At 26.1% G+C, this 20,829-nt stretch overlaps 13 protein-coding genes across 13 annotated transcripts; 4 read left to right on the plus strand and 9 right to left on the minus strand. All coding sequences in view use genetic code 12, as the record gives it.

Annotated features, from left to right (window-relative positions):
- Positions 1–330: 330 nt before the first annotated feature.
- KGF54_003361 (uncharacterized protein) lies at positions 331–1,368 on the minus strand (the record flags this gene model as incomplete). Its single annotated transcript, XM_051763941.1, has 1 exon — positions 331–1,368. The coding sequence occupies one exon, from the start codon at positions 1,366–1,368 to the stop codon at positions 331–333; it is 1,038 nt and encodes a 345-aa protein (XP_051619421.1).
- Positions 1,369–2,606: 1,238 nt separating this feature from the next.
- On the minus strand, positions 2,607–3,704 carry KGF54_003362 (uncharacterized protein; the record flags this gene model as incomplete). Its single annotated transcript, XM_051763942.1, has 1 exon — positions 2,607–3,704. One exon carries the CDS (start codon positions 3,702–3,704, stop codon positions 2,607–2,609), a length of 1,098 nt encoding a protein of 365 aa, XP_051619422.1.
- A 471-nt stretch (positions 3,705–4,175) lies between these two features.
- Positions 4,176–5,033, minus strand: IPP1 (inorganic diphosphatase; the record flags this gene model as incomplete). Its single annotated transcript, XM_051763943.1, has 1 exon — positions 4,176–5,033. The coding sequence occupies one exon, from the start codon at positions 5,031–5,033 to the stop codon at positions 4,176–4,178; it is 858 nt and encodes a 285-aa protein (XP_051619423.1).
- A 178-nt stretch (positions 5,034–5,211) lies between these two features.
- On the minus strand, positions 5,212–6,277 carry SPO11 (Spo11p; the record flags this gene model as incomplete). The annotated part of the gene is made up of 2 exons (XM_051763944.1): positions 5,212–6,029; positions 6,247–6,277. 2 exons carry the CDS (start codon positions 6,275–6,277, stop codon positions 5,212–5,214), a joined length of 849 nt encoding a protein of 282 aa, XP_051619424.1.
- Positions 6,278–7,585: 1,308 nt separating this feature from the next.
- KGF54_003365 (uncharacterized protein) lies at positions 7,586–8,392 on the plus strand (the record flags this gene model as incomplete). The annotated part of the gene is made up of 1 exon (XM_051763945.1): positions 7,586–8,392. One exon carries the CDS (start codon positions 7,586–7,588, stop codon positions 8,390–8,392), a length of 807 nt encoding a protein of 268 aa, XP_051619425.1.
- A 356-nt stretch (positions 8,393–8,748) lies between these two features.
- On the minus strand, positions 8,749–9,966 carry KGF54_003366 (uncharacterized protein; the record flags this gene model as incomplete). Its single annotated transcript, XM_051763946.1, has 1 exon — positions 8,749–9,966. One exon carries the CDS (start codon positions 9,964–9,966, stop codon positions 8,749–8,751), a length of 1,218 nt encoding a protein of 405 aa, XP_051619426.1.
- A 399-nt stretch (positions 9,967–10,365) lies between these two features.
- On the minus strand, positions 10,366–10,677 carry KGF54_003367 (uncharacterized protein; the record flags this gene model as incomplete). Its single annotated transcript, XM_051763947.1, has 1 exon — positions 10,366–10,677. One exon carries the CDS (start codon positions 10,675–10,677, stop codon positions 10,366–10,368), a length of 312 nt encoding a protein of 103 aa, XP_051619427.1.
- A 155-nt stretch (positions 10,678–10,832) lies between these two features.
- On the minus strand, positions 10,833–12,413 carry CCT2 (chaperonin-containing T-complex subunit; the record flags this gene model as incomplete). Its single annotated transcript, XM_051763948.1, has 1 exon — positions 10,833–12,413. The coding sequence occupies one exon, from the start codon at positions 12,411–12,413 to the stop codon at positions 10,833–10,835; it is 1,581 nt and encodes a 526-aa protein (XP_051619428.1).
- A 1,723-nt stretch (positions 12,414–14,136) lies between these two features.
- DDR48 (DNA damage-responsive protein 48) lies at positions 14,137–14,895 on the plus strand (the record flags this gene model as incomplete). Its single annotated transcript, XM_051763949.1, has 1 exon — positions 14,137–14,895. One exon carries the CDS (start codon positions 14,137–14,139, stop codon positions 14,893–14,895), a length of 759 nt encoding a protein of 252 aa, XP_051619429.1.
- A 306-nt stretch (positions 14,896–15,201) lies between these two features.
- On the minus strand, positions 15,202–16,434 carry KIS1 (Kis1p; the record flags this gene model as incomplete). Its single annotated transcript, XM_051763951.1, has 1 exon — positions 15,202–16,434. One exon carries the CDS (start codon positions 16,432–16,434, stop codon positions 15,202–15,204), a length of 1,233 nt encoding a protein of 410 aa, XP_051619430.1.
- Positions 16,435–17,857: 1,423 nt separating this feature from the next.
- On the plus strand, positions 17,858–18,529 carry KGF54_003371 (uncharacterized protein; the record flags this gene model as incomplete). The annotated part of the gene is made up of 1 exon (XM_051763952.1): positions 17,858–18,529. One exon carries the CDS (start codon positions 17,858–17,860, stop codon positions 18,527–18,529), a length of 672 nt encoding a protein of 223 aa, XP_051619431.1.
- A 36-nt stretch (positions 18,530–18,565) lies between these two features.
- PEX17 (Pex17p) lies at positions 18,566–19,222 on the minus strand (the record flags this gene model as incomplete). Its single annotated transcript, XM_051763953.1, has 1 exon — positions 18,566–19,222. The coding sequence occupies one exon, from the start codon at positions 19,220–19,222 to the stop codon at positions 18,566–18,568; it is 657 nt and encodes a 218-aa protein (XP_051619432.1).
- Positions 19,223–19,444: 222 nt separating this feature from the next.
- On the plus strand, positions 19,445–20,623 carry KGF54_003373 (uncharacterized protein; the record flags this gene model as incomplete). Its single annotated transcript, XM_051763954.1, has 1 exon — positions 19,445–20,623. One exon carries the CDS (start codon positions 19,445–19,447, stop codon positions 20,621–20,623), a length of 1,179 nt encoding a protein of 392 aa, XP_051619433.1.
- Between the last annotated feature and the right edge of the window lie 206 nt (positions 20,624–20,829).

Here is a 20,829-nt window from a genome sequence, read left to right on the forward strand (position 1 = left end):
TTAGTGATGCATACATGTTGCCTATTGGTTCTTGATGCTAGAGAGTCTGTAAAACTACCCCCTAAAAATTTTGAGGGTTTTCTATTTGAGCCAGGACATGTCAATTTTTTTTTTTTAGCGTTATTTCAACTGCATTTTCGAATACCCCTACTCTTTTTCTTTGTATAGTATATATAGACCAAAGGCAATATGAGTGACTGTTTAAAGTAGAGATTTAAGACAGGAAAACTTTCATGCCAGAGTTTCAGAACTTACAATCAAATGAAATTAAACAAAACTCACAAGCTATATTAAGAGGCTATTTATTCATATTTTAAACCACCATAAAATTTAATTAGCAACAAGAATTTGTTGAACGGAATCAACAATAGTTTTTTCCAAAGGAATATAATCAAATCCTAATAATTTTTCAGATTTTGAAAAATTTCTTGCAAAATCTTTATCTTTCAATTGCTCATTTGATTTTTTAACTGATCCTTCAGGTATATGGACTTGTGGAAAATGTTTATTAATTATAGTAGCAATAATTTCATTTGTAAAAGATCCAGCATCAGTGGCTATTCTTTTACCATTTGTTTCTTTACTTGATTCAATTGCTTTTATATGTGCATGAGCAACATCTCTTACATCAACAAAAAACCCAACAAATTCAGGAATTTTATCATCTGGTTTCAACTTTAAAACTTTATTGACTAATTCAGCTGAGAAATTTAACTGAGATTTATCTTTAACTTCAAATGCTTGTGGACCTAATACATAAGGTGGTAAAATTGAAGCTATAGTGAAATTTGGTTTTTCATTTTCAATAAATTTGTCAACTTCTTTACCGGCAAAAGTTTTACTAAGACCATAACCAACACTTGCATCTTCTGGACCCTTTAAATGTTTAAAGTCTAGTTTACTCCAAGAATTTTCAGTCACAACGTCATCGGGTTTAACTGATCCAGTAATATCAATAGCACTAACTGCAGAAGAGGTAATAACAACATGTTTGATATTTGAATGTTCTTTGGCTGATTGTAAAATATTTTTTGTACCTAGAACTGCTGGTTCAATAATATCTTTTTGAGCATCTTTTGCAGTAAAATCAACTGGAGATGCAGTATGTAATACGACCCTAATTTCTGGATGTTCATCAAACACTTCATCAAAGGATTTCTTGTCAATAATATTTGGAACAACAACATAATGAAACAAATCTGAAATTAAATCAGTCTTTGCAATTGTTAATTTTAAATCTTTTCCTTTTTCTTCTGATCTAACTGAACCAATCACACTATATCCTTGTTCAAGTAATTGTTTAACAATATGTTGAGCAATATAGCCAGTAGCACCGGTGACAAAAACAGATTCTGGTTGAGCAGACATTTCAATTTTTTAATGCGAATCAATAATAGCAGTTTAAATTGGCAATTGCTTGAATCAGTTGATTTCTAAGAAGATTAAATTTAACATTTGCAATTTTGATCTCTTTTTATATTAAATGGTCAGGATTGTGTGATTAGTAAGCCCATTCAGCAGCTGCATGTATGTCATCCATAATTAATAAGCATTATCAACTACATGCTAGTTCAAGTATTGCTGACATTTGAACAGGAAGTTTTGTTTAATAATCCTAATGGAATTAGGAATAATATTTATCGACCGAAAACCTTATTTTTTTACTAGCCACAAGTTTTTATAGCCAACCTTGCATATATCGGCATAATACCTACGGAAGTTACTTTATGGATTATATAAGTTGGTTTATATAATAAAACTTCCCTGACTAGCGACCACACAAGTTGTTCCCTAAACTAGATGTATTAATTAGTATAACTCTTGAGTGTTCACCAAAACTTTCAAATTTTTTTCCTTTCCCAGATTAGTTATGAAAATTGCTTTGTCGTTATGCTCAAATATTGACTAACACGGAGTAGTTGGAACAAAAAGTCTCATACAAATTACATTTACTTTTCGAACATTAATATTGCAGTCTCATTCTTTGACATCTAAAAAATTTTTTGAAAATTGTGAAATGTTGGGCCGTCCCCAGTGTCCTATATAGCAGGCACTAGAGCGGTTAAATTTTTCATTTTTGAGATAAGACCCTCATATGAAAGAGAAAATTCTCCTGATTCGAATGATATACATAAGAGTATGTGAAACACCAATAATAAGAAAGAATTCTCAAAAATTAGATTTTCAAAGTTCACCAAAATATTTCAAGTGTCGGCAATTCTTGATTTCCGATATACTGTTGCTTCAGCTCAATTTGGTGAAAAAAATCACATACGAATAACATTCAAAATAAACTAAAATAGGTACCAATCCAATTTTTAAGTTGGTTCGAGATTTTTTGAAAATTTGTGTGTAAAAATTTGCCAAATTTCCAAGTTGAATAAGAAAAACTTTTTTACAGGGAGGGTGGGGTTGATTTTGTGTCACTTCTTCGGAAATATATAAATTTACATTCGAAATCATATAAAAGTAAATTAAAAAAGAATTACAAATAAAATAAACTTAAATTTGGTCATATATATATTAATCTAAAAATAAGCTTAACAATAGCTATAAAAACCAAAAAAAATATGAAAATATATTCCATAAATGAACTAAATTGTAAACTAAGTTAAAAATTTTTTTGCTTTAGGAATCATAAAATCTTTTGATTTTAAATACCAAACTAAAAAATTAGGAAAATTCCAACCATAAAAAGCTCCAACTCCTCCATTTTTTCCAATAGGTACTAAATAGGTAGGTGTTGTAGGTCTTTGATATTCTTTTAATACTATGCTATTATTATTAAAAATTTCTTTTTCTATAATTTTTTCAAATATTGGTTTTTGATTATATGATAAATCTACTATTGAATGTAAACCAATTGATAACACATCACCAATAATAAAGACATCTTTTATTTGGGGGATTTGAAAATAATTGTTTGTTTTAATATATCCTTGATCATCTAAATAATTTTTTGATAAAAATTCAGTATTTGGAATTAATTTAAATGCTTCTATAACCAAATCAAATGATTCGCTGGTACCATTTTGTAATATAATAGTATTGCCTTCTGGTTTAACTCTTTCGTTGTTTATAATTTTAACTCCTAATTTATTTAATTTTTGTGTGGCTGAATCAACATGGTTTGGTAATGTTTCTGATAATGGACCTGATGAACCAGTATATAAAGTTATATCTTTTTCACCATAATATTCAGTACCTAATTCACCAGCAGTTTCAACACCAGTTGCACCACCACCAATGATTGCTATGGTTTTAGCAGTTTTAATCTTTTCAGTAAATTCTTTAATTGAATCTAAATTATAATCATTACTCTTTGTTGAATCTAATTTCCATAATGGAGAAGTTGATCTTGAACCAGATGCAATTATTAAATAATCATAATTTAATTTTTCACCATTAGCAACAATCACTGATTTAGTATCAAATTCAACTTTTTCAACACTTGATCTTATATGTGTAACTTTATTACCTGTTCCCTTAGCTAAATATTCCACAACTTCTTTAATTGGAAATAAAGTTTTTTCAATTAATGAATTATCTATTAACAATCTTGGTACACTAACATTGAAAAAAGTATATTCATTTGGGGAAATGATTGTTATATCGAACTTTTTGGTTTTAGATGATAATATTGTTTTTAATGCTAAAATTGCGGCATATGAACCACCAATTATGATGATTTTTTCTAATGACATTGTTATATGAATTGTATTATAATGATCAAATGAAATTTTCAGATATGTGATGAATTGTTGATAATATTTATATATACATCTTTTTTTTTCTGATAAGATATTTGATTTATAATTGAGATTAGTAAATTTGTTATGAATATTTTGTTAATTCCGGTTAATAGTATAATATTATTTTTTTGTACTTTTATCCATATCTAAGAGAATTAATGAAAGGCTGAATAACGGACTTTAATCCAATTTAAGTTACAAACCGATTAATATTAGTTAACTTACAAGTAGATAATCTTTAAATGTTATAAATTAATTGTGGTAATGAGGCTGATTAAAATTATGCAGATATTGTAATTGCTTATTTAAACAGGGTATAATGATCTTTAAAAAATAAACTTCTTAAGTCCTTCAATTTATGTAATTTATATCATAGATTACTAAAACCATTATTTAGTATTACTAATTCACTATATAGTTAATTTAATGAGCACCAGAAATGAAAAACCATTTATCAATAGATTTATCAATTGGAGCAGCTTCAGCAGGAGAAGCGGTTGGAATATCAACATTATCATCAAATTTAGGAGTTTTTGCAAGAGTAGTATTAGTTAAATCAATACCATGAGAATCAACAGATTGACCAGAAATTAATTTTTCCCAAGCTTCATTACATTCAGTAATAATTTCTTCTGCATATTTTTTATTTTTACATTCTCCACTAAAAGCAAATTGATTTTCTGGTTTACCATCTGGAATTTTATAAATTCTAAACCATTCATTTGTTGCTCTTAATAATCCAGGTAAATGAGTTTCAACATCTTCAATATCATTTAATTTTGAAGCTAATGGATCATTTACATCTATTGCAATGATTTTCCAATCAGTTTCTCCTTCATCTAATAATGCCATTGTTCCTAATACTTTAACTTGTTTAACTTCACCAACATGGGCAACTCTTTCACCAATTTCACAAACATCTAATGGATCATTATCACCTTTTGCTTTAGTTTCAGCATGAGTATAATTTGGATCTTCCCAAGTTTGTGGGAAAGCACCATAATTATGAATATAACCATGATGTGGGAAACAATTTCTAACAAATCTTAATTTTCCCTTTTTAGTATCTTGAATAATTGGATTCAATTTAATTTCTTTTGAAATTTCTAATTTTGCATTTGTCCATCTTGGAACTTCAACAATCATATTAAGAATGGTTTTTTCTTCATTTGCATATAATGGAATATCATGAAATGGTGAAACTGGTTTACCATCTTTTTCAAAAAATAATTTATAATCTAAAGTGTTTTTACCACCTACTTGACGATTTGTGAATGACATTTTGGTATTGAGAATAATTAGTAAATCAATTGAACAATTGAAATGAAATTGATTCGAAAAAAAAAAAAAATATGTGTATTCAAAAACGTACAATTAATCAAAAAAATTTGTTGAAATCTTTGAAATTTTTTTTTTTCGATTGACATATTTTCAATTCACGTGTTTCAGACAGACAATTTTATTTAAAGGTTTTATTAAAAATATATTGATTATAATTTGTTGTTTCATCTTTACCATCTTTATTTGAAACAACATTCATTTCAACTTTTTTATGGAAAAACATACCTCTTGATAACTCTCTATGAGTTGATGAATTTATGTCATTTGACATTTTACTCATTATTTTAAAATCTCTATTGGTTATATTCAACCAACTAATAGGATTAGTGTCAAATAAAAATATACCATTAAAATTTAAGTTACTATTTCCACAATTTTCATTAAATTGTTTATAAATCATTATACCATATACATCAGAATCAAAGAAACCATAAATTGCAATTGGTTTATAAGTTGAATTTAAAAATGACAAGAATCTAAGTGTCAATTTATCAGCAAATCCCTTGGCAGTAATTATAATATAATTTAATTCCTTGACACTATTAGAATTAAGATTAAGAAATTGACAAAATGAATGGAAAACAGCATCTTTTTCAACAACCACAATTTTTAAATCATTAATACAAAATTTTTTATTTTCAAAATAATTTTCAAAATTAATTGGAATTAGCATTGGTTCATTACTAAAACTATCAAAAAATAATCCTTTTTGAGTTGGATGTATATTTAAATCATTAATTAATGACCAATTTAATGAATCTTCAAATACATCAATTAATAATTTTTTACATTCTTGTTGTTTCTTGTTGAAAATTTCAACATCTTGATAATAAATATCTCTTATAGTTGTTAAATTATTTGGTTGACTTAAATGATTAATTACAATTTTAATTAATTTTATAATTGCAGTTAAATGTGAAAGTTCATAAGGTATATCTGAAATTGAATAATAAGTTTTGACTTTCCTTCTTGATTGATTCTTGAATAAAATCAAACAAAAGTGATCATAATTTTTAATGCAATTTTCAATTTGTTGCCAAATTTTATTAAGCACTTCTAATATAGATCTTATATTGAGTTAGAAAGTTTCAAATGTATAAAACTTAATCTCTACTTCCCGTATATACTTACAATGAATCATTGTCTTCAATACATATTTGTATAGATTTTACAACCAACTTCATCTCAAATTAAAAGTATATGAGTTGTCTAATAATAGTTTAAAAATTTGGTTGCAAAACTTTAAAATAGAAAATTTAAAAAGTATAGAGAAAATCATTATATTACACTAAATTAAATAGATCGGATTTAAAATTTTTATTTTTAGTAATAATAAATCCGTTTAAAATTGAAGTTAAAAAATTAAAAAATATTTAATCAACACATTTTTTCAAAAATTTGATCTTTCATTTTTCTAAAAATTACTTAAATTGGTACCAATATTCGATGTAGTAAATCAATAGTCAAATTAATAATTAATTAATACGTTCAATTATTTGAATTTAATTGTATAACTTGTTTAATCTAAAATTTATTTTGCTTTTTCTTGGGAGTAAATAGTCAAAAATATAAAAAATTAAATAAGAAATAAAAACCCTTATAAGAATAAAGAAAACTATTTATTCCTTTAATATGCATATGAAATGATCTTAAACAAGAAAATACTGTCAATTTAAATTTAAATTTTATATTATCCGTACCGTAAAATTAATTTTCATAATGTCTAATGCCTTGTCTATTACTATTCAAGAAAACATTAAATTTAAGATACGATTCAAACTTCCATTTGGTATGAAAAAAATTTGTATTGTAAAGTCATGGAATTAAAATGGAGTTTATTGTTATTTAAGACATTTTTGCACAAGCCTCTTCTGATTAAAAGTTTACACTGATGATTTGATTTATATTTAAAAACGATCTACTTTATAATCGTTAATCATATTTATAATCATCATCTAAATCTTATACGATTCATTTAATAAATCTTTAAACTAAACTAAACCTATCTCTCTATCCTTTAATACAAATTTAATCTTATAAATATATTTATTTATAACTCCTATCTTTTTTTTTATTAATTTCATTCTCTTACATTTTTTTTTTTTTTTCTTTAATTTTAATATTTATAAAATTTAAACTTTTTTTCTTTTCTTTTATTTAAATTAAAAAGAGTATTCGGAATTCAAATATTTATATCAAATATTAATCAACTTTTAATAATCAATATCATAAAATCAATATTAAATTTTATACTGATTAAAGTTTAAGTTATTCTTATTAAATCAACCCTATTTATCTAAGATCCAATAAACATTAATTTTTAGATTAGATCGGAAAAATTTAGATTTCAACAACTATATTTTTATTGAATAAAATCGATATTCAATAACTATCATTAATACTAAATTAAATTTATTCAGTAATTTTCATTAATAACCTATTTCATACTACTTATTATATCCGAAATAAAATAATCTCAAAGTTCACAAATAATGGCAATAATAAATCATTTTATAATATCATCAACGGCAAATAATTTTACAAAAAGAGATTGGGGTGATAATTATTGGGAAAATTCAAATTCAGCAAGATGGGCATTTTTTGCAATATTTATAGTATTAGTAATAATAGTAATATTAGGAACTATAAGAGTAAATAAAAAAAGAAGTCAACATGGTCAACAACCATTGTATGGTACAAGATGGATGACACCACCTTCTTATAGACAATCACAAAATCAATATGATCAACCTGATCATTTAAGAGATCCTGATTTACCTTCTGCTTATGTACCTACTTATACTCAACATGCTAATGAATTTGATATGGGTTATTATGATTCTTCTGGAACTTTTCATCCTAATCCAAATGCTAAAAATGCTTTACAACATCCTCCTGCAACTCATCAAAGACATGGTTCTAATAGTTCAAGTAGTGGTGATAATAATTTAAATAATGGTAGTGGTGGTGCAACTAATTTACCTAGTGACTTAGAAGGACAAAATCATAGTAATGATGATATTGGTGATATAAGTAGACCGGTTGGACCTCCACCAACTTCACGAAGAAATTCAATAAGTCAAAGAAGAGATAGTAATTTAACAACAACCAACAACAACAATAATAATGTACAAAATAATGAAGTAATAGGTGAAAGAATAATAGAAACAGATACAATTTTTACATCAAGTTCTGGATCAGGTAATGAAGATTTTGAAAGACCTAATGGACCACCACCATCAACATCTACGAAAAAAGTATCACAAGTTTATGATTTCGTAATTGAGAAAAAGAAATAGAAAAAAATGTAAACTGATTTTTTTTGCATCAACTTCAATTATTCATTAGAACTTTAGAATTTTAATCTAGCATATTTTTATTTTTCATTAAGTATTTTTTGGTTTCCTTAAATTTAAACCTGATCAAACCATTACATCAAACATCTTTTTCATACAATTTTATCATTCTACATCGTTTATAAATTTTTTTATATATAGTTCGTTTCGTTATGTATTTATAGAATATACTTTATTTAATTTAGATTTATAATAATTGTAGATTGAGTAAAGAAAGTTAATGCTTTTATGAAATTTCGTTTTATTATACAGAGATAATTACAAACAGGAAAACTGATACTTTTAACAAGCTTTTGACTTCATTTTTTTTCAATAAATTTTTTCTTATTTTGCAACTTTCCATCAACATCACAAGTGCCACCATTTGAAGACTTTTGATCAACTGAAGAATTATACCCATCCATATGTAATTGATAACAATTTAATGAATTATCCCTTAAAAGATTATTAATTGGTTCATTTTTAAATTGATCTTTACCATTTAAATTATTTGATTTGGTCATTTTTAAATTTCTTGATCTTCTTTGTGGTATAAATAATGGCCGTTCTTGATCAACTTTTGGTGAAATTTCATCATTATTTTGTAATCCCTTATAAGGATTTGTTTTTTTTCTTAAATGACTTGCTTTAAATGAACTTACGCAATAAAGTGGATGATTATCTAGTGATTTTTGATTGTGTTTATCTAATTCCTTTTTAACTGATGAATTGGTTGTTGAATGAGTTATGTCAATTAATGGTAATTTGATTGGTTCTATCTTCTTAGTATCAACTGGACTAGCATCAATTCTTCTATCTTCATTACCTTTCCGGAGTTTATCTTCCTTCGATACAGAATCATCATCTTTTGGGGCTTTAACTGACGGGTTGATGGTTAATCGAGGAACATCAACATCAGCTGAACCACCATCTCTTTTCTTGCTTTCAATGGATTCATCAGTAGACTTACCATATTTGTACTGGGTTATACTTCCTAATGGTAATCTAATTTTTTCTTTAACAACATCATCTGAACCATTTTTCTTTGTAGCATCAACACCATCATCATGCATACCATTTTCGGTTTCGATATCATCACTAGCAGGAATCAAACAATCAATAGCAGAAGCAGGAGAAAATAACTTGGTTTTTTCAACACTATCAATATATTCTAAAAGTTGTTTATTAGGAATAATTATAGCTTGGTATTGATTAAATTGATTTATTTTATTATTTAAATATTCAAGTGTTGAATTTTCTAGTTTAAAAAATGCTGCTAATTCTTTAAAATTTGAAAATGAATTGTAATTTGTATATGCTCTTTTTCTTTTCGTATATTCGATGGTATTGAAATTAAACAACTCTTCGTCTGGGTTGTAGATAATGTCTTTAGTTTCGTAATCGTCTTCATGAGTTTCTGAGTTTTGTTGATCTTGATTTTTGGAATCATGAGTTGATGATGATGATGACCTAATTAATTTTAAGCTAACTTCTGGTGGACTTTCTTTTGAGATTGGAGTATTTGGTTCAACCCTCATTTTTTGAAGTTCTTATTAAGGGACATTGAATATAAACATTGATATTTGTTAGATCACTTTTTTTCTTTTTATATTCTTTGGTAATTTTCCATATCAAAAAAAGTTAGTTGGTTGCAAAAGACTTTATGCTTATGACACAAAATATTGTAAGACACTGAATGTCAATTTTTGTTAACAAATCACTAATTATGTATTTCCTTATGACCATGATTAAACTTCACCATCTAATTACTTCATGAAAACTGAAATATTCTCTTTCCTACCAATTGAGTAAATATAATGGGCTCTTCTTTTAATTAAAACTATCAGAACATCGTAAACAATCACACCCTTTAGTTGAAGCTGACATTTGACATTTTAGATTGGGCTTACACTCCATAATCCAATAAATGAACTTATTTACTTCTCTAATTTATAAACCATAATAAATTTTTCCATAAAATGAGTAATGTATTCCCCACTCTCTTCGGTATTTTCATCGGCATCACTATTAACTTTGAAACTAACCAATTTCTTCTCACTAGTACCAATTGATTCAATTAACTCTTTTAATTTTTTAACATCTTCATCTTTTTTGGATTTGGTTTCAGGGTAAGTTCCTATATATTGTAAGTTTTTAGTGAATATTATTATTTCATTTATTTTTACTGAGTTGTATAATTTGAGGGTTTGTGTTATTGTTTCTATTGTGTCTTCTGGTAGTTGACTCATTAGTTGTTAAACATTATATTGGTTTTGTTTCAATTAATCTTGATTATTTTTTGTTTTGATTGATTTTGTGGTTTGTTTACACTAAGAATTATCGTGAAAATTCTACAATACTAAAATTACAAGAATGTATATGTATATATTAAAAATTATTAACTTTAATGATTTCTATCAGCAGTACGAGGTTTAGCACGTATAATATTATCAACTCTCAATAATACTTCAGCAGCTTCAGTAGCAGAATTAACAACTGCTTTTTTTAATTTATAACTTTCAACAATTCCTAATTCTCTCATATCATCAACAATACCTTCGTTAAGATTTAAACCTGAAGTAGATATACCATTATATATAGCTGATCTTAATTTTGTAACTAAATCACTTGAATCATAACCTGCATTATCTGCTAAAATGGTAGGTAGTTGTCTAAGAGCTTTACTAAAAGCTTCTATAGCTAATGCCTTTTTACCAGTTTCATTAGCAGCTACTTGATCAACTGCTTTTGCCATTAACATTTCTGCACATCCACCTCCCAATACTGTTTTAGTATCTTTTGTAGTTTGTGATAATACTGATAATGCATCATGTAATGATCTTTCTGCTTCATCGAGTACTTGTTCAGTAGCTCCTCTTAATACAATAGTACACGCTTCACCTGCTTCAACACCTGAAAATTTAAGAAAATTATCTTCACCAATAAAAATTTCTTCAATTACTTTACAATGACCTAATTTAACATTTTCTGGATTATCAAAAGTACTTACAACTTCACCACCTGTTACTAAAGCTAATCTTTCAACACCATCAAAATCAGCATGTTCTATTGTATTTATTTTAGAATCCGTAAATAATGATTCTGGATAATCATAAATTAATTGACGATTTATAAATACATTTATATCAAATTTTTTTATTTTATCTACTTTATTCTTCATTTTTAATTTTTCAGCTTTTTCTAATTCTGCTAATTTTGATGTAGAATCAACTTTAAATTTTGCTCCAAATATTTTAACTTTATCAGTATCCATTGATGTATTAGCTATTAAAATTTTGGCATTTTCAATTTTTTTAGGTTGTCCAATACCAAATTTTTTTTCCAATATAAAACCTTCATCTAAATAAGAATCTGATAATTTCCCACCAACTTTTTTTATAATTTGTATATTTGCTAAATTTGTTGAACCTTTTAATCTTAATATAGCATCAACTGCTAATTTTGAAAAATGATCTTTGTCTTGTGATAAAATTTTCGATGATAATGTAGTTTTAGCGATATTAATTAAATCTTTTTTAAATTTTTCAGGATTTAATCCATTATTTGTAGCATTTCTATCTAATGCTTCAATAGCATATTTTCTTGCAATTCTAAAACCTTCAATAATAGTTTGTGGATGGATTTTTTGATCAATTAATTTTTCACTTTCTCTTAATAATTCTGCACTTAATACTGTAACTGATGTTGTACCATCTCCAATTTCATCATCTTGAACTTTTGATATATTCACAAGGACTTTTGCTGCTGGGTTTTCAAATGGTATAGATTTTAATATTGTTGCTCCATCATTCGTAACTAATGCATGATCTGGATTACTTGCACTTTGTAATAATTTATCCATTCCCTTTGGACCTAGAGTTGATTTAACTAAATCACCAACTGCAATAGCTCCAATAAATGCTGACATACGAGCATTCTCAGCTCTATCTTCCTCAACTTGATCTTTGAAAATATTTACAGACATATTTAAAAATCAATTTTTTGGTGGTGTTGACAATCAATTGAGATTTTGTTTGAGTTGTAGTACTAATCTTTTGTATCTCGATATTGACTTTTTCATCTTTTAGTTTTTTTTTTGTTCTTTGATCTTCTTAATAAAATTTTGCGTGCGAATTTGATAAATCTTTATAAGTTTTGCAACCAAATCTTATAGAGAAGTATCAATTCATTCTTAAATAATTGGCTCTGAGTAACCGAGAGCATTATACAAATTTTTTTAAAGAATTAACAACTTCTGTGCTTAAAAATGAATTACCATTTTGATACTATTCAAAAAATTTCAGATTTTCTCAAAATTTGTGCCAAAATCTTACCAAAAATTTACTTTGAACTGTGATGCAATCAATTATTTAGATACCTTAAATTTTTCTTTCCTTCACGTTAGAGAATAAATGCTTACAGTATGAAAGATATGGAAATGTTTATAAGGTATCTTCAATTTATATACGTGCAATTTTATTAATCATTTAACATAGTACTAGGATAAATAATCAATTAATGCAAAACTTCAAACATAAAAGTTAATTTAACATATTGATGTTGAGAAGTGACAAAATTTATAAACAAGGCTTATTATTTAAATTAGACGCGTATTGAATGATAAAAATGGACATATGAGATTCTCCGATAAAAAGGAGATCAATTGATATAATTATAGTTCAAGGATAAAGCAACCTAGTAATTTTGTGTACACTATAAAGTTATATTTGGATTTGGTTGATCAATTCAAATTGAAACTAATTTAATTGACTTACTACAAAATAATCAATCAGATTGCAAAGAAGATGCTTGTCATCCTCATAGAGAGATAGCTACGAATATTTAAAATAATTTTGGGATAATACAATTGAAGAAACTACTTAAGTCTCCACATTTCAAGTTGTCCAAATCAAAAATTATCACGGATATATAAAACTCCACGTCGTCGTGTAGTAGTTAAGTGAAACTTAAATTTTGGTCCAAACATAAACATTTCAATTGTTAGTTTTATCATTCGTGCATATAAAATATAATATTCTTTTCATAATTCCAAACAATTAAAAGAATTTCATCTTCTATTAATTCTTAAGTAAAGAACGAAAATTTAATATGAGGTAAGGTACACGTTTTGAGTCAATTTTTATGTGGTGGTTAAATTGGAATTTTGTTAAGTACCGAACGTTTTTGTGTGGCAGTCAGTTTTAATTGAAATTTTAATTTAGATTTGACTATTCCCAATTTAATTGTGTTTAAAGTACTATAAGTATCAGTAACATCATTGGACCATGCTCAATTGGTATCAACCAACACGTCAGTAGCTTCATGAAAAAAAAATAGAACCATTTGGATCCAATTATTTGAAAGAAAAAAATAAAGTTCCTTACTTTTTTACGTCAAATTAAAAAAATTAAATTCCTGAAACAAAATAATAATTCTATTTTTGTGTAACTGAAGTTTAAGGGATTATATTTTAAATTTTGAAATTTTCATAACCGAATTTAATTTTAGCATACATGGAAAATGTGAAATTAAGTATGAATTAAGCATAACAATTTAATGACATGTATCAAAATTATTAAAAGGATAGACTTTCTTATAAATATTCAGTCAATTCCACGTTTTTTTATTTAGTAATTCGTTTTTTTTTTTAATCCTCAAATTAGCTTTATTTTTTTGCAATTTATAACTAACTAACTAACCTAAAAAAAATGGTTTTCGGATTTGGTAAAGACGACGATAAAGATTCTTCAAGAAGAAGTGGAAACAATAATGATGATTCATATGGATCATCAAATTATGATGATTCAACCACTCAAAGAAGAAACAAAGATAATGATAATTCATATGGTTCTTCATCACTGAATACTTATGGTGATTCAAATTATGGTTCAAGTAATACTAATGATGATAATTATGGTGGTTCTTCTAATAAAAAAGGAGATTCTTATGGTTCATCATCTTATGGTCAAGATAATGATGATTCATATGGTTCATCAAATAAAAAATCTTCATATGGTGATTCAAATGATGATTCTTATGGTTCATCAAATAGAAAAAGTGGTAATGACAATTATGGTTCGTCATCATCAAATACTTATGGTGATTCAAATGATGATTCTTATGGTTCATCAAATAGAAGAGGTGGTAATGACAATTATGGTTCATCAACATCAAATACTTATGGTGATTCAAATGATGATTCTTATGGTTCATCAAATAGAAGAGGTGGTAATGATAATTATGGTTCATCAACATCAAATACTTATGGTCAAGATAATGATGATTCTTATGGTTCATCAAATAAAAAATCATCTTATGGAAATGATAATGATGATTCTTATGGTTCAAATTCTTCAAATAGAAGAGGTGGTAATGATTCATATGGATCTTCATCTTATGGCCAAGATGATAATGATGATTCTTATGAATCTTCAAATAGAAGAGGTAACGATTCTTCAGATTATTAAGAAGTTGTAATTTTTTGGGTTTAGTTTTATAGCTTTTTTGAAATAATAAAAAATATAATTGAGTAGTAAGTATTATTAAATTGTAGACTTTTGTAACTCAACAAGCAAAATGAATAGGTTTGAACTATAAGAGTTATACAATCGCCATAAATTTTAAAAATTATTTATTTTTACATTACTCTAATTAAAACAATTAATATATAAAGTATTTCCAAAAAAAAAATGAAAAAAAAAAACATAAAAACATTTATAATTTATAACTAATAAACCTTTCTAATAATTAATTCAAAAACCCATTCCATCACCTTATAATGGAGCATACAAAACTTGAGTTACATATTTTCTTTTATATCTAACTATTGAAGCAACAGCTAAAGTATTATGTTTTATTGAAGTAGTAGCTAAATGATTTAAAACAACATGATTTGGTATTGGAATAGCACCAGAATTATTTTCATTACTATTAAAATTATTTAATATAACACTTTCTAAATGAGGAGGTAATTGAGGTGGATGTAACCAAGCTTGTTGTTGACCATTATTTGATCTTGATTGTTTATCTATTGCAACATAATATTGTTCCATTACTTTTGGATCTGTAAAAATTGGTGGTATATCATTAATATATTCATAATTTTTATATAATCCATCATTTTCTTCTGAATCATGATATCTTGAATATCCATTACCCATATCATCATCATCATTAGTTAATCTCCACATTGAATCTGTTCTTGATCTTGAAGTTGATGATCTTCTACTTGAAAATCCACTTTTTGAATTATTATTTTCATTATTATCTTTTTGTGAATCTTCAATAGTTGATTCTTCTTTTGTTTGTTGTTGTTGTTGTTGTTGTAATTTATTTTGTTCTTCTAAATGATGTTCAACATTTTCTGGAGTAATTTCTATATAATTAACAAAATTCCCCATTTGATCAGTTGCTGTTGGCAAAAAATCTGAAAATCTTAATTCATTATCTACAACAAATCTAAATCTATGAGTTCCAACTGGTAAACCTAAAGTAATTTGATAATTACCATCTGGTTGCTTAATTAATCCAATCATTTTCCTCCAATTTGTAAAAGAACCAGTAACATATACTTTTTCACCACCTTGTACCCATTTTATATCAACTGGTACTGTAAATGCTTCTGGTGGAGGAGGAGGAGGTTGATTTTGATTTATTTGATTTTGCTGTATTTGTTGTTGTTGTTGTACTTGTTGTTGCTGCTGTTGTTGCGTTTGATGTGGTTGTATATTAGCTTGTTGTTGTTGATGTTGTTGTAATTGTTGTTGATCTTTATCTTGTCCATTTCTTTCATTTTGATTTGAAGATGATTGTGCTTGTTGTGCTTGTTGTTGTTGACTATGTTGATTTAAATTTGATAAAGATCTATCTATATGCATTTTATCTTCTTCAGGTACATCTTGGTTATTATTATTAATGTTATTGCTTATATCGTGATTTTGTAAATTATTTGTATCTTTAGTGTCTATATTCATTCGGTCTAGATCAATTCCTTCAGTTGTAGTCATTTTTCTAGTTTAATTAGTTATTTGTAATTATTATTGTGTTAAGAATTGACATAAGAAGCGATTGACTAAGATAAATTATTAGATTATATTAAATAAATTGTTATTGAATCTTGAAATGTAAAGTGAATGTATTTATGTTTCAGTAGTTTTATCAAATAATTTTGAGATAGTAATATGATTAATGTAAAGTAATAATAGAAATGATTATCCTAATAAACCCCTTGATTCCTTAATAATAGTAAAGTTTTAAAGTATTCTTCTATAGATTCTTTTTAATTACTTCTCTTTAAATTTTAATTAATAAAAGTTAATCTTTGATCTTTTTTTCTTTGATGAATATTTTTATTTTTGTTGTTGTTATTTTTAATTTAATTTTTTCTTTTTTAAATTTTTTATTTTCTTTTTTTAATTTGTTAAAAATTAATTTAAGCCAAACAATTATTATTAGGAGAGTATTATATAATATATTATGAGGCTTTATAATTTAAAGATCTTGATAATAAGTCATCAATTATACTCATTCTTCTTTAATCGGTCTACAAAATGATAAATAGATACAACAAAGTTCATTAAAGATCAGAATGAATTATTATTACTGATTATATATTTTATGTAACATTTTTTCCCTTCTATTCCATTAATCCATTTAAAATTAAGGTTAACAATATGTGTCTTTTTTAATGTCTCATAATCTAAAAATTTGGACTACCAAATTTATTACTACGAAATTATTAGATATTATATTATAATATTACTTATCTTATACATTTAATTATACAATCAATCTATTTGATCTAACCTTTTGTATTAAAGTGAATAAGAGTTATAAACTTTGATAAGTCTTGTGCTTAGGAACAATCATTTTATATCATATATCCATTTTATACAAATTATACTATTTTCTTATCTCTATATAGTCAACTAGATCCTAATTAGACTTACCCAATTTTGTAACTACCCAGTCTCTATGTTAAACTACCATTAAATAAGTTCCAGCTTATCCGTTTGAATTTTATTGAGTCTTTTTATTTTGTAAATTGGTAAGATTTGTTGATATAGCATGATATATTAATATTAATATTATTGAAGCAAATCCAAAAGTTAATGCTATTGTATTTAATTGATCATCCGTTATCATTTTGTATATTTGTCTAAATTTGAAACAATTGGATTGAAAAGATCTATTTAGTCTGATAATTTAACAAGTTGATTTGTAGCTTTGATAGAATTAACGTGTCTTTTAATTGACATTTCATATTTCATAATTTATTTTTTTTTCTGTTGTAAAAATTAAGCCGACAGTACTGCATAGTAGAAATTACATACTAATTAGATTTATATGCATTAAGATAAATTATTTGCAACTCATCTATATTATATTTAATTCAAATTATAGTATAATTTTGGCAACCAAAAATTTATAATGATACCCATATCAAGTCAAATACGGTCACTTTTGAAGAATACAATACGGCTTCAACCAAATTATACACTACTGTATCTTCAAATAAGACCTAATTCCACAAAATCTAATCAAATCAACCTTGTAAATAATAATAAAGATAAAAATGAATCAACCAACCTTAAAACCAAACCAGAAAAACCTTTAAAACATCAACCAAAAACCCTACTAGAAGGAATGGAAGAACACAAAAAGATGATCAATAATTTTAAATCAAATTTACCACCATGGATTAAGAGAGATTTAACTCAAAAATCTAAATATGAAAGATGGAATCCACAAAAAAAATTAACAAGACAAGAAATGATTAAATTAAAAGAACTAAAAGAAACTTTTCCCCAATATAGAACTATTGATTTAGCTCAATTTTTTCATATATCACCTGAAGCTGTTAGAAGAATACTAAAGAGTAAATGGGTACCTAATGATGTTGATGAAGATAGAATTATGAAAAGAAAAGAAAAACAAATGATTCAGAGACAAGAAGCTAAAAGAGATGAAAGTGCTAGAAAAATAAATAGGTTTGGAAACTCGAATCGACTGTCATTATCAACTAATCACAGAAATAAAAAACCAGATAGAGATAATGAAGAGTTCAATTCAAATTATAATAGAATACAAAGTAAATTTTAGTGCATATCAGTCATATTTAATGTATAGCAGACCTATCTAAACTTGTCCACTCATATACAAACCTTTTATACTTCTAATTTCATTTTTTGTATCAACAACAATATTTTTCCTTTTTATTTTATTTCCCAATTTATCATATCCATTATCAATCATGAAAACCTCAGTATCATCAAAATAAACTAAGTCAGATTTATTTTGTAAATCCTTGATTGCATAATTGATACTTTTATAATTTGACATATCTTGCATTTTATAAGTACGTACGTTTTCATTTAATAATATTGACATTTTTTTCAATTTGAGATGTAATTCAGTTTGAGATAATTTATCATTTAATTCTTTATCTTTTGATGATGATTCTGTTTGGCATATAGCGTCTGAATATAATTTATTTGATCTTCTTATTGCCACTATAGGGATATAACTTATTTTTGTAATAGCTTTTAAGTAAAAATCTCTTAGATTGTTTCTTATACATTCTAACAACTCTAATCTTCTTTCATTTTTTGTTTCTAATAAAGGTTTTAGTATGAATAATCCTATTGCGTATGTAATAATTAATGATAATGATGCTCCATGAGTTAATTTTATTAAATATATTAGTAGTTGTGATTTTGAGTTTGGGTTTCGCAAGTTGTATACTGATGGATCAAATGATGATTCTGGAATGGTTAATATAGGCACTGATGACATTAGAGCTGTAAAGTTGAATTAATGATCTTTGGTTTTGGATTATCAAAAGTAATATATTTTGTGGAGATTGACTGCCGTGGTAAAAAATCAAAAATAAATTTAGTGTCTGAAAATATAAAGACGCACAATTTAATAACATATTCTGACATTTGATTTAATGTTCAAGAATTCAAATTCAATTAACCAACTACGAAATCAATTATTAACTCCATATCAACTAGCATGGCTAAACCAAAGATAGTAGATAGCAGCGAAGAAGATAATGACCTGAATAATAATTACACTGAATCACCAGCAGTAGACTCCGAATTTAACGATGATGATGATGATGATGATGAAGACGAAGGTACTGATGAACCATATCATGGTGAAGATTCAATTTCAAGGCTTGCTCGAGAAAGAAGAAGATCAAAACTAGCAGAAGAGGTTGAACAAGACGAGGAAGATGAAGATGAAGATGAAGAAGAAGACGAGGATGAAGACGAAGAAGATGAACAAGAAGAAGACGATTTATTAGAACTGAGTGAAGAAGAAGATCCAGCTAATGATGAAAATTTCAATATAGACGACATAGAAGAAGATTTAGAGCCGAAGGATGAATTTGAAGCAGAAGATGATGAAGACATTGGAGAAGTTAAGGTTGTTGAACCAATTAAAACAGCCCCACATAAATCAATTAAAATTAAAATCAAACCACCAACAATGAAACCTGACACAACTTCAAAACCTACTTCTTCGACAACAACAACTACCACAACCACAGAAGACGATACAAGAAGCAGTAGGAAAAGACAGGTAAATTATTATCAAGACGATGGTCTAGATTTTTCAGATGATTTATCAGATGTTGATGATATACCACCACCAATTAAAAAAATTAAAATTAGAACCATTCCAGAACCTAAAACTCAACCACAAGATTTAGATCCTGATTTAATATTAACAGATGAAGAAAATGAATATAATATAAATTCAGCAAATGATATATCAAAAATGACAGAAAGACAAAGAGCAAGATATAATACTGAAACATCAATTGGTTTAGAAGATCAATATCTTGAATTAGATGCAAGTGGTAAAAAATCAAAAGCTAAAAAACAAACAAAAATTGAAACTGAAGAAGAAGTAGCTTTAAGAAAAGCAGAAAATGCAAGAAAAAGATTAGATTATAAAAATAAAATGTTGGAAGAAGAGAAAAGAGATACATTAAATAAATTATTGAAAAGAAGAGCTACTAAATCAAGAGAAATTATAACTGATGATAGAGAAGGTACACCAGGTGAAGAATTAAATTCTTTTTATAAAGAAAGAAGACCAATGTTAAAACATCCTGCTTTTATACGATATGTTAATAATACTACAACTTTAAAAGGTAATTCTGTTTTAGCTTATAATGAATGAATGATATGATCTTTGTTATACAAATATTGTAGAATAGTCCTTTCTTTAATAGCTTCTTGATTACAATTTGAAAAAGAATTCGTATAATTAAACATTAAGGGTTACAAAACTGTAAAAAATAATAAACAAAAAAAATAATATTTCAATTTTCAATTTCTTAAATGTATTAAACAAGATACAAATTAATTCAAAACTATCAAAAAATT

Source organism: Candida jiufengensis (assembly GCF_024610255.1).
Source record: "Candida jiufengensis strain CBS 10846 chromosome Unknown scaffold2, whole genome shotgun sequence".
Lineage (NCBI taxonomy): Eukaryota > Fungi > Ascomycota > Pichiomycetes > Serinales > Debaryomycetaceae > Lodderomyces > Lodderomyces jiufengensis.